Source organism: Biomphalaria glabrata, chromosome 1 (genome assembly GCF_947242115.1).
Source record: "Biomphalaria glabrata chromosome 1, xgBioGlab47.1, whole genome shotgun sequence".
Classification (NCBI taxonomy): Eukaryota; Metazoa; Mollusca; class Gastropoda; family Planorbidae; genus Biomphalaria; species Biomphalaria glabrata.
The window spans coordinates 32439445-32453086 of NC_074711.1; the positions used below are offsets into that span (position 1 = coordinate 32439445).

The window sequence follows — 13642 nt, forward strand, 5'->3', positions numbered from 1 at the left end:
ACACGTTTCATCTTGACGCTAGCCGTATTTCTTCCATTCTTTTCTACACAACTTTGAGTCTACTTCTGGCTTTCTCAAAGGAAGTGAATAATGTATGAGAACGTTCGCTCAAGGTGGGACACTCGTTCGTCCTGACTAAAGCACGAAGCCCAGACAAGAGTTGAATTAATATTTTTATGTCTTCTATTTGTGTAATCTAATTAATACTATTGTCGTCATGAGTTAATTTCGATGCTGCTTGAGCTTTGTAAGCAATTAAAATTCCAATCAGGCATACAGAAAATAAAATACAATCAGTGGCGTAGCTAGGGTGGGGGAGGGCGGTGTTCAAATTTGAAAATCCGCCAAGGGCCCCCATTTAAGGGGGCCACCAAATGAGTGTTCGAAATTAGTTTTAACGTTTAGTATTATACCATTATATCATGTCATGATGTCGAATGTCAAAATGAAGGGGCGCCTTAAGAGGTCAAGCCCCCCGAGCTCCCAAACCTTAGCTACGCCCCTGAAGACATCTTTAGCATACAGGCATAGTGCGAGGTAATACAAAATAAATAAATACATTCCTTTGCTCAAGACACCTTTGTCACACAGGAATAAAATACTTCCATAATCACTTAAGTACATCTCTAAACACACTTAATATACATTCTCACTCCTAGAGACTGACTGGACATTCGAGCTGATACGAAATGTAAAAGGGATCCGCGGATTGTTTTGATTGGCCATCTCTTTAACTTTTGTTGCGATCTTTTCAAGTTGTTACAGTACATTACAAGCCTGGTCTATTTACCGTAACACTGAAATAGGTTATATGTAGCAATACAATACGTTACGGAGTGTAGTGCGTGGTACAGCAAGGTGCAGAGCTTAACATTATTAATGAGTTAAATTGTACAATTACACATACATGTTCTTGCCATTAAGACGTGTGTTAAATTTTGTATGCATTATCAAAATGTACATGTGGAGGCTTTTACTAAGGCACGTATTTTTTACCACAATTACGTGGTAACGCCTTTTGCCGATTTTGACACTCGGAACGCACCTGATCCATAGGCACTAATAAGATCAATTCACCCCCAGACACACGCGCATAAAATAAGCAGGACACAAACTTCAATTTAAAAAATCCAATCAGTCTGAAGTTCTGAACATACTTAATACATAACATTTCAGGGTCCCACTTTGTCTAGGGGCCTAGACAAAATATCAGTTAATCTAATTATTTCACCAGGTTTTGAAAACTCTTTATTTACTACTGCTTAACGGAATCCCCTCTCTACACAACATATACCAGATTTTTGTGTGTTGGCATGCCATCTATACAAAAAAAAAACAGATTAAAACGTAGATGTCATCAGAAGCATGCATTGTTCTGTCTTACTTAATGAGCGCAGGTATCTATCTCTACTGTAGATGTGAACGAGTGTCATGCCATCCCAGGCCTGTGTGTGGGAGGCGAGTGCGTCAACACTCTGGGCTCTTACAGATGTCAGTGTAAAGAAGGTCAGACACAGAACCCCATTACCAAAATATGTGAAGGTAAGAAGTTGTTTTTTTTTTGGGTCTCTTTCGTTAATCTTTGTTGCTTGTGTTTGTGTCTGTCTGTGTGTGTGTGTGTGTGTGTGACTGCGAACTTGAAACAAGGAAACCTCCCATTAAATTTATAGACCAGATGTCGGACAACTATTGCTAGTAAATAATGCCGCCGACCGTTTGTAATGGAATGTAATGGAATAAGACTTCTAGTATACATTAGCCAGGGCCGGATTTAGGACAGTGAAGACAGCAGCCCATCACCTCACATTTAAAATATTTTTAAAATTAACATAATATATATATTAGAATAAATAATGGAAAATAAATAAATGTACAAATGCTTTATTTCTTTCTTCAGGAATGTGATATGCACTTACATATATTATTTTTTACTAATCGCGTTTATTTTGAAGCCTTAAGAGGGTAGGTGCATCGACAAAAATACTGCATATGGCCCCCCAATAAATTACGGCTGTGACATTGTCATACCATGTTCTAAACATGAAAACATGGGTAACTATACAGTTCCATGGATAAACATAGGAGTTTATAAAATGTTCTCGTATTGTTACATTGAACAGTATTGCTTCACTTAGCTGAAAAAATAGTTTTCCATACCACTTTTTAAACTTCTACTCTGTTTTTTTTCTAAATAGGAAAATATGGATTTTTTATTATTATTTTTTTTTGCTTTATTTTAGTTATCTTAAACAAAGCACTTTGATTGTCCACTAAAAAGGTCTTAATGACAATTTTAAAAAGTCAGTATAGTCGGCCTAATCTTAGGGAACTAATTGCAGTGAAAAAACAAAGAGTAATCTTCCTTTTTATCTTATTTCTAGGAAGTCGTTTTTCTTGTGCACTTCCAGTTTTAGTCAAGAAAGAAAACAAAAAGTTTGAATGGTTGACAATAATTCTTCTCTCAGATCTTCTTCTACTCTAGCTTCGTTTCGAGAGGCCCTATATCTATTTAGATTTATTTATGTATTGATATATTGAAGAATAACTTAGACATATAGACAGTCAAGACAAAAAACACAAAAAGAAAAAAGAAAAGACTAGACCAACGGTTTTCGTACAAACTACATACCCTGACAGACCCATAACTGATACACTCGAGTGTAATTAGACGGACTATTTAACATAGTGTTGAATTTTTCCTTGAATCCCCTTTTTCAGATATCAATGAATGTGAGCTTACACCTGGCATATGTAGTAATGGACAATGTATCAACACAGAAGGAAGTTACTTCTGCCGCTGTGATTCAGGATATGAACCTTCTCCGGATAAATCTAAATGCATTGGTAAAAAGCTTTTTTTTTTTACTTTTAATCTGTCTCTAATTTCCCATTAGATAAATCTAGTTGTAGGCCTAATCGACAAAACCAATTTGATTTTTTTTTAAATTGCTCAAGAAAAATGTTCGACACTTGAATCCCAAGACAGAGTGTGATATCTTCTGTGTCTTAGTAGCAGCTGTTGGCTTTTCCCCATATGGATCAATGTCATTGTTAAAACACGACTATCATAAGGCCACCATCCATTATACATTTCTTGTATCTATCTGGATGTAGATTATTGTAGATGAAATGATGGCTGGTGCTTGACTGAGTGTCAGAGGCGTAGTGAGGAGGGGGCAATGGGGTCACGATGCCCGGGCGACACCCTCAAAGAGGCGCCACTCTCAGAGAGGCGCCAAAAAAATATTGATATTGTGGATATTTCAGTTAGTTAATACATTCTAAGGGTATTTGTATTATATTATTACTAAATACTTTTTATTTATAAGCATATATTTCAATGCCATGTTCATAGAAAATGGGGGGGGGGGGACGCACGTTTTGCTACGTCTCTGTTGAGTACACTTTACTTAAGTATATTGTTCACATCCTAGTTCTATTCTTTGAGATTGTTTGACTAATTATTTTTTACCCATTCAGATGTGGGTTCAGGACAGGTACTGCACGTTACAGTTATTCCCTAACTAAAATAATACAGTTATAAAATATTATTTATTGTTTATTAGTTATTGTTGTAGATTTTTGTGTAGGCAACAAAAGAGGATGTTGATAGCGAGACATTCAGTCAAAGAAACACAGAAGTAATGCAAATTAAGGAGAATCAGGTCCAGCCTTCCGCCCTTTTCTCATGTCCGTATATAATCAGTTCTTCTGATATGATACCACATAGAAAATGAAATAGTACTTATCTTCGTTTACGACTGAGGAGTTTCTATTCGCTTTGAACCCCAAATCTCTAGTAAAAAGTAAAGTTCCCCTTTCAGACCTTACCAACTATAGGACAGAAGATGTTAAGGTCATTTGTTTCTTTGGCCAACGGTTAACCCTGATCACTGCATGGGGACAAATGGAATATCTCTTTTTAAAGCCTTTTCACAGTACAACTTGATCATTTTCTCTCTACACCACATTGTTGCGCATGTTTTGAAAATAGCCATAGCGTTCTTTGAATTTTTTTTTTACCTAGAACATTTAGTAGCAAGACACAAACTGTAGCATCTTTTATGGTCTTCTTTCCCTAGCCTCACAACAGGGTTACTGCTACACGCGAGTGTCTGGGCGACAATGTCAAGGTCGTATACAAGAAAGAATGAGCCTACGGGACTGCTGCTGCTCGGTAGACATGGGTAAAGGATGGAGTCTAAGTGGACAGACGTGTCAGCCCTGCCCTGTTGCGAGCACAGGTCAGTAATTTTTTAAATATCTAAAGTGAGCGATGTTATTAGTAAACTTTGAACTCTGACCTTGATGTAGATTGGAGCTGACAAAATGTCATTTCCACACACGATGTTTATGAAGTGAGATGTTGTTTTTAATTGGTCTTACCACTAAATCAGTCAATGTTTAAATCTCCTCAATCTCAATTCATGTTTTAAAATAGAATTGAAATGTATTACACTATCTCTATGTCTTCTTCTCCTTCTCTTTTCTCCTAGTTTTGATCTGTCTCTTTCTTGTCTGTATTTGTGCAGATGGAGCACCAAACAAATAAATCAATTCGAATCTTAAGTCAATGAATTTTGAATATGGGTGCGGGTTAGAGTGCTATGCCACTAAATATCTTGTAATACACAAATACTATAAGTCTTTTTGTGGTGATTTTGTTTGCTTCCATTCTTATCTTATATATTACAGACGTTACTTCAAATAAGAAAATAATTACTTCCTACGCATTTCATGTGTCAATCTAGTCATCAGGGGCGGACTGGGTGTCAAAATTGGCCCGGATATTTCTATACAATGTGGCCCATAAATTATACGCCATATGATGGGGATTCAATCATATCTGTCCTTTAAAGAATTAATAATGTTTAATAATGTATTGAAAGTATTTTGCTATATAAATAATTTATTAGATAATTTTAAAACTATCAGATAAGCATTATTACTAAATGAATAAAGTATAATACTTGGAATGGTGAATCTCTTAATCTGAAAAATTTCTGCAACCATATACATTAACAAATACATGTGCTTGACATTTCAATTCAAGGCATTCAAAGCTGGTTTGGTCACATTGTTAGACACGACTCGCTGTCAATATCATCTATTATACAGGAAAAAAGTAAAAAAAGTAAACTAAAAGAGTGAAGAAATTGTGTTACGTTTACAGTAACAGCATTCTAGAGACACCATTCAAGGGACAGATAATGATAAAAAATAGTAAAAAAAAAAAAAAAAAAGATAAAATAAGTAAGCACAATATATTGCAATTTTTAGTTATTTATTAATTAAAATTAGGTCTAAGTATAAAAAAAAAAAACGTTATATAAGAGATATCGGTTACAGAGATTCGAATTCTGTACCTTTGATATAAAAATCCTCTGCTCTACGCGACAAACAATGGCAATAAAATTTGAGGTTATTTATACTTACTTTTAATTAGTTCTGATTTATGAAACCCTTGGAAGCGCCTACATGAGATATTGCGACAACCAATAAGAATTCGTCTGTGACTGGACATGTCATCTATAGGACTTGGAACGTTGTTGGTCTCATTACAGATTCATCCGAATAGATTCACACTAACGTCGATCTCTATAAGAAATAATGGCCTTAAGTTTCTTGTTGATCGTTTAGTGTGTATAAGGAATTGACTTCTGCTAGAAGTACTATAAACGGATGAAGGGTATTGCGGCCCTTTCGGTGGCGCTACCAGCCCAATGGGATATCGGTCCATCGGGAATTTGCCCGCATGCCAATATAGCTAGTCCGAACCCTTCTAGTCATGCATGTTAATCAATGATTTAAACTCTGCCAAGTCGTTAGTTATCCTAGCTAATTCAGTAGCATCACAGTTACTTTTGTAAAGCAAGTTTCCGAGATTGATATTTAAATAAAGAATAAATGTTTACAGTAATAATAGAAAAAAAGAACAATGTTTTAAAAAAATCAGGCTCAAGTTTTTTTTTTTTTTTTTTTTTTTTTTTTTTTTTTTAATTTTATCTTAATAAAAAAGGTTATTTTGGGAGATTAATTCTGTGTAGGAACTCTTCTTTCAAAGAAAGTTTAGGTTAGGTAATCAGCGTCACAACAACACGATCCTGAAGCGTGTCATGAATTATATATACCATACGGCCATTCGTCTTGGGAGGTCCAACCTATCCAAACTACTAGATCTAGTCAGTAGGCTACTCTAGAATTCCAAAGTTTTCGTATCCCAAAAAAAATAAAAATAATAATGAGATATTTTGTATCAATATTCATTATAAAAAGACAAATGCATAAATATAATTTACACCTGAGAGAACCTGCTGTAAACATGTTGTATTCGTACTCCATTGAAAGACAATAAAGCATTGTTTTCGATACGAAGATTAGTGCAGTATTTTACGTGTCCATGCAAACCCAGTTGCGACCTGTATATTTTGTCACATCTGATGCAGACTAAGCCGTTGACCATAGGGGATCTGTTTAAGTTTATGTTTTCGTCTTCTGTGCCTGTCTTCAGCACGTGCTTTTCTTTAGGCCTCAAATCTTTGTCCCGCGACCTTCATTGGAGCTCTCCAGCGATCTCTTTCAAAGCAATGTTAGCTGCATTTCTCTATGCCAGTGAGAGCAAAATAAGTTGATCTGTATTGCGCTTCAGATGGAAAGCTATGTTGTGCCGCCTTCCTTTAAGCTCGCCAAAAAAGGTCACACATGAGAAACAATAGGAAATAACAATATGCATGCTACTCGTAGGCCCGGGGTTGAATAATAGGATGAAGGCCCAAATTGATTTATATTGTATGAAACACAGTTACAATAAAAAAAAAATGTTTCAGTGTATATTTCACCTTGTACAGTTCAGTGTCATGGCACTCACTGCTTGTACGTTTTCCTGAAAGTAATAAACGAATATCTTTCAATGGCCCCGGTGGGCCCTTACATATGTGGTCACTTAAAGGGGCGTGCCGGCCTGAGTGGTAAAGTGCTTGGCATCCGAACCGGGAGGTCACGGGTTCGAATCTCGGTGAGGACTGGGATTTCGAATTTCGGGATTCCACCCAACTGTAATAGGTACCTGACTTTAGTTGGTTATATTAAAGGTGGCTGGCCGTTGTTCTTGCTACATGAAACTCTCGTTAACCGTCGGCCATATAAACAGATGATCTTTACATCATCTGCCCTATAGATCGCCAGGTCTGAAAGAGATACTTTAGTTTTTATGGGCATTGACCGAATTTCAAACAGATAGATCTATTACTGTCCTAGTTTGCTTTTTTTTTAAAAATAAATTACATATATCTGTTGTTACATTTACACCTTTACAATTACAAATATATGTCCCGAAACTTCCTCTATCTGTATTTGTCTCAAGAAAACTTTTCTATTTCTGTTTTACCATAATGCTGAGCACGAAAAAAATGTCAGGGCTAAAATTAAAGTCATTGAAATGTATCCTTCCGCCTGCGGCAGCGTAAGTGCACATCTGTCTTCACTTACATCTGTCGGAGCTTATGGAATGCACTATTTGTCGTCTGAAAAGAAAGGGCAACAAATGCTCACAAGGCTGGAGTAACGGCCCCTTAACCTGACATTGTTTAAGTCGGGACTGAAAAGATGACTTTGATGTTAGAAATTCTCGTAATGCCATGAAAATGTTATCACATAGTCGGCCAGCAGGAATAGATAATGTTGGGCCGCGTAATATATCCCTCTGTGAATGAAAGTCAAATGAATTCGGCCTGGATGTCTAAAGTATACTACACAACAGGGACTGTCGAGCATATGGTTCTTGTCTCTTTGAGATAATGCTTTAGAAAGTAAAGCTCTGTTTGCGTTTCCATTGCCGAAAAATCCTAAATTGCAAATAATATATTAGGTAAAAGGTGGAATTACAGCAACACTTTTGTTAAGACGCACCAGGGCCTCACTTTTAAAAGAGGCCTTAACATTAAAAAATATATCTTCTTTTTTTTTTAAATATGCAAATGATCTTATAAATTACAGCGGTTCATTTAGAAGAAGGAACCTACACATATCCATGTTTTAATTCAGTCATGCATGTTAATTAGAGGTTTAAACTATTCTAAGTCATTGATTTTTCTGGCTGATTCAGGCAACCCGTTTCATGCTCTAATAGCACTAGGGAAGAAGGAGACCTTCTATCAATTTGTTCTAGCATATGGACTAAGAAATGTGCCTATATCTTTCTGAGTATTTCATTACGTTTAGTTTTTTCATATTTGTAAATCATAGTTCAGTGATGTATGTATTATTTGTGCTTTACTTTTCAGTCTTCTGTCCTGAAGTGTCTCGACATTTACTGATATTACTAATGGTGTTACTCTAGTCCAGTGTTTCCAAAACTTTTTTCTTAATGGAACTTTTCGCACATTCTGAGTATTAAGCGGAACACATGTTTATTTTTAGAGAGATTAATTCACGTGAAGGCCAACTAGTTAATTTTTCCAGTAGTTCGTGGAACACCTCATCGGGCATCGCCGAAAACTTAGGGTTTTGCGGAATACAGCTTGCGAAACACCGTTCTAGTTCAATGTAAATATTCGTTTGTTGTTAAGTCTCTAATAGCCTAAACAAATCAGTGTTCATGGCATACTACCAACCGATAAGCTGAGGCTCCGTTTTTTTTTTAAAATCTATATCCGCACAGGAGAAAGGCATTTAAGAAAATGTGATAAATCAGGAGAATCAGGAAAGGATCCGTGGCAAAGATTCTTTAACTCAATGACAAAGTAAAGGGCACAACATCGACAGATAGAATACTTATTTGTCCCACTCTTTACGTGAAGTCCCCCTTAATAACTGATAGACAAGCTTTCAACCCCCACTAGGCGAGGCTCTCCGTTATCAGCACCAACCGATCGTAATCCATCGTCAGAGTGTCATCGTCTCACCACTGAGTGTATGTCTTATACAAACCTTTCCTTTCTATATCTACAGTTTGATTTATTAGATAATAGATATAGATCTGGCTAAGAGTGACTATAAAAAAAAATTACATGCATGCAAATTAAAGGTGCTCAATCATCCTCAATCCGTTAAAAGTTAATACGGACAAAATACAAGGGAAATAACGCAGCGGTCCAAAATTTGTTGAATTTTTTTTTAAATTAATGACACAGTTTGTACTATTTTTTTTAGAGGGGGGGGGGAGTATTTTTTCGATGCAGGTATTTAAAATATATATATAGAGAGATATTTTGTTTTTATATCTAGATTTTAGATGTATATGACTTTAATTAATTTTTAATTAGAAGGTCTAAGGTTATCAATACTGCGGGCCTATCCTACAGACTTGATGTCTAGACTACCTCACTACTAGTATACAACACTGACAACAGTTATCAAAAGTTTGAACTGATCGATGCAATTGAAATGTCCACCATGTCAATGCAATGAATCGTATTTTAGTAGACTCTAAATATGTTTCTGACATACCTTCAATTTTGAATTGAATTTTAGATCTAGCGATCCATATCTACGTTACTGAATCTAAGCTAAGCATAAAATTCAATTATTAATTATAATAAATTAAGGAGGACAGAAAGGAACACACAAGTTACAAGTACAAAGCATTATTATTATAGATTCTATATTTATATATATACATTACAGGAGAAAACTAAACAAAAGTAACATGAAATAAAAGTAACCCGTTTACAATTTAATAGCTTTTAAACATGTCAGTAAATCATAGGCCTACTTCTATTTTCAGAATTTATCATGACCAGGCAGCCTAGAATCTAAATACTCTGTCAGATTCTGTTATATTCTAATATTCACAGATGCCCACAAGAAACTGTGTGACCCTCTGTCCAGTACTAAGTTTGACTACTGCAAGTCATTGGATAATCTTTGTGAGAATGGAAGATGCATAAGTCTTGAAGACTCTTTCAGATGTGAATGCAATCCTGGATTTAGAAATGATTCACAGGGCAATTGTGTTGGTATGCTAAGTAACTTGTAGCTGTAAACACATGTAATATAGATTGAAGTAATGACGTAAATCATAATTTTTTTTAGAACTTATTTGAATGAAGTCTAAAAGACTTAACTTATAACTAGATCTATTTTTAAAATATACATATTTTTCTTTGATAAAATAAATTTAAAAAGGGAATAAATAGCTGTTTTCAGTAGCTATGTTAAGATTGCTCTTTTTAAACTACAGACGTAGATGAATGCAGTCGACCAGGAATATGTAGCCATGGCAGATGTACTAACACAAAAGGAGGCTTTGAGTGTAAATGTAACCCAGGATTTGCTTTGTCCAAGGATGGAACTTACTGCACAGGTTGGCATTTCATCTCCTTGTTTCATGGATGTTGAATGATTTACATGGGTCCAAAATTTAAATCTTCATTCCCATAACAATCATCCCGATGCTGCTTTAAATTTTTTTTTTATTCTTTAGAAGAAAACCATGAATTATAAAATTGGGTATTATTGATTAGAGCTAAATAGCTGTATTTAGGGATCTTCATGTATTTGTTGGAAAAGCTTTATTTGACTAAATGCAGACACGTTTTCTCTCAGAATTTGTTGTTCCTAAGTGTTGCTAATTTTTTTCTATGGCATCTATCAGTAGATTTATAAGTAGTTGATTGTTTTGATGATCTCCCATATAGATATTTAGGTTAAAAACACGAATTCATATCAAAATGATCTGCTGTCTTAACCAGCTATAATATGAAAGAAAATAGTATCTAGTGAAAGAAACAAAAAACTTTTTTGTGCTTTATATTTTTCTCTTTATTTTTGAAAATAGAAAGCATACTTACATCCCTTTAACAGAAATGTTTAGCTTTGGACGATATTTAGCTCATTAACTCGAATAGCTTCTATACATCTGTTGTTGTGAATACAGATATTTTGTCTGTTGTACTGGCCACATACTAACTACTTTCACAGAAATGTTCAGTTTTATTATCCATCTTTAAGTTCTCATTAACAAATATTAAATTTTCACTTATATGAACACAATCCATATGTTTTATGGTTTGAAGTTTCTTTTACATTGATGTCTTATTCAGTAATCACTATAAAAATTTCATCTTTTGTTTCAGACATGAATGAATGTGAAACAGTGCAGATGTGTCCCAATGGAAGATGTATCAACATGGATGGTTCTTATAAGTGTGTTTGTAACCCAGGCTTTAGGCAATCACCAAACCAGCAAATCTGTTTTGGTAGGAATTAATTCCAATGTTTGTTTTATGTTCTAATGTCAGTCTATCGTTTTTCAATTTAAAAAAAAAATCTTGAGCTATTGGTGTTTTAAATTTTAAAGCCTAACTTTTGTTCTGCAGATATTAATGAATGCACTGAAAATGGAAGGGTTTGTCAACATGGGCGATGTGTGAATACTGAAGGCAGTTTCCGTTGTGACTGTGACCCTGGTTTTCAGTTAGCTCCAGATGGGGCATTTTGCATTGGTATGTAATAGAAGACTCTAAATGTAATATGCTTAATTTATAAGCAATAAGCTATTCATTTTAAATTAACTTTAATATATAGAATATTGTGGCAGACACTTTGGTTTTTGCTAATCTAAGTTTTTTGCATAATAAACTGAAATGGCAGTTGGTATATTTATGATTTTGCTGAATTATATTCTGCCATAAGACCTATGACCAATCAACATCTTATTATTATTATTGTGTCTCACATTTAAATATGTTTTTACATGTAAAAATCACTGTGTTACGGTATTACAGACTATGATGAATGTAAGCGTACTGGCATGTGTACCAACGGCAGGTGTCACAACATGATGGGTAGCTACAAGTGTATCTGTAATCCTGGCTTCCAGCTAGATTCATCCAACCAGGCATGTATAGGTATGCTCTAGGTCATACTGACATAACCATTTGCATTTCCTAAGTAGGATGAAACCTGTATAAATAAATAGGACCCAAATGATGATGTCTAATACATTGTAATTCATTATTATTTTTGTTTTATAGACATCAATGAATGTGAAACTCATCCAAGAATCTGCAACAATGGCATGTGCATTAATAATCAAGGTAGCTTCAGATGCGAATGTCCACAAGGATTTGTTCTGGGACAAGATGGAAGAACATGCTTGGGTAAAAACACTAATTAATGCAATAGGTTATTAATGGTCTACAAAAAGTATTCACTCCAACAACACTTTTTTATTCACTAAACATGCTGAAAATCATGCTATAAACTTTGTTGACCAAAAAAAAAAGAGATTATAAGGATTCATGGTTTTATTACCTTGCTCTTGTAAAGTCATCTTTAACTTATAAATAGTTTTTTTTAAATAAATTTTTGCTATACATAGGCTTAATTGCTTACATTTTCAAAAAAGACCAAAGACAAAATTACTTAATTCATTTATTTAAATCTATGGCTAAATAAAACTTGAAGAAATTGGGATAATAACTTAGCCTGTGTGTGCTTACAGATACACACAAACAAAAAACTCTGACAGAAGCAACTCTTTAAATTATATCAAGGAATTTTGATAGTGTAATACACATATATATAGTGGAACCTTGACTAGCAAATGCTTTTGACAGTGAACATTTTGGATGACAACCTAAAATTTCATTCACAATTTGCACCTGCAACTGAGCAGCCGCATCACCCACATGTGACCAATTTTAGAATGGCTCATGTTCTCTAAGAGTAGGACACTGCCTCTAAGCAGTAGTCCCACCCCTTCTCTCCCTTCACTTTCCTCCACCCATGGCATTCTTTAATGTTCATATGTTTATCTCAATCCATTTATATATTATAAATTATTATAACTGTTCTGCTAAAAAAAACATACCTATATAGTCTGTAATTTTTAGCGATTCAGCAATGGCTGGGAACCAGTTAAATATATTTCTTATTCGGAAAATTGTTTCTGAAACCAAATATTTCAAGTACCTACCAACTTTCCAGAATTGATAGTGGTCATTAGTTGAGATTTCACTGTACTCATCAATTTCATTGCAATTATGTAATTCTTCTGAACAGATGTTCGACAAGGATTATGCTACCCTGATTATAGAGATGGCCAGTGCTTAAATCCACTACTTCGTCTTATGTCCAAGTCTGCTTGTTGTTGTACTCTGTCTGCTCCAGGTCAAACCTATGCCTGGGGTCAGGCATGTATACCATGCCCTCGCATGGAGGACCCTGAGTTTATTCAGCTTTGTCCTTTTGGCAAAGGAACTGATCATGATGGGAAAGGTTAGTAAGTCCCTAATAATATTTTTTTACTCATTTGATATTTATTCTTATCACCTTTTAAAAGTAGTGCTTATTATTTATAGCTATTTTTTTTTCTTAGTGTCTTGATTCTTAACACATCTGTTTTTTTTCTCAATTAACACAGATATTAATGAGTGCTTACAACAGCCAGACATCTGTACCAATGGTATCTGTGAGAACATTGAAATGGGTTACAGATGTATTTGTAACCCTGGCTACAGGCAGGACTCTGCAGGACTCAGATGTTTAGGTTAGCACATTTACTGCCATAAAATTCAAATTCAATTTTTTTTTAATACAAAATCTTAATTTTCACTTATTATCCTTATTCCCACCCAGACTAGGCCTCACGCAATCAGTTTCGCATAGGGCCTTATAATTGTTAGGACCGGCCCTGTCT

The 13642-nt window shown here is 34.9% G+C and overlaps 1 protein-coding gene across 3 annotated transcripts in view; it reads left to right on the top strand.

Annotated features, from left to right (window-relative positions):
* LOC106053740 (fibrillin-1-like) overlaps positions 1-13642 on the top strand; it is an 80618-nt gene that overhangs the window by 35608 nt on the left and 31368 nt on the right. For all 3 annotated transcript variants that reach the window (XM_056032758.1, XM_056032773.1, XM_056032767.1), the window contains 11 exons: positions 1417-1542; positions 2719-2844; positions 4083-4244; positions 9795-9956; positions 10181-10303; positions 11076-11198; positions 11319-11444; positions 11727-11849; positions 11976-12101; positions 13006-13221; positions 13367-13492. In XM_056032758.1, the coding sequence (XP_055888733.1) occupies positions 1417-1542; positions 2719-2844; positions 4083-4244; positions 9795-9956; positions 10181-10303; positions 11076-11198; positions 11319-11444; positions 11727-11849; positions 11976-12101; positions 13006-13221; positions 13367-13492 (1539 nt within the window). The remainder of the gene's footprint in view (positions 1-1416; positions 1543-2718; positions 2845-4082; positions 4245-9794; positions 9957-10180; positions 10304-11075; positions 11199-11318; positions 11445-11726; positions 11850-11975; positions 12102-13005; positions 13222-13366; positions 13493-13642) is intronic.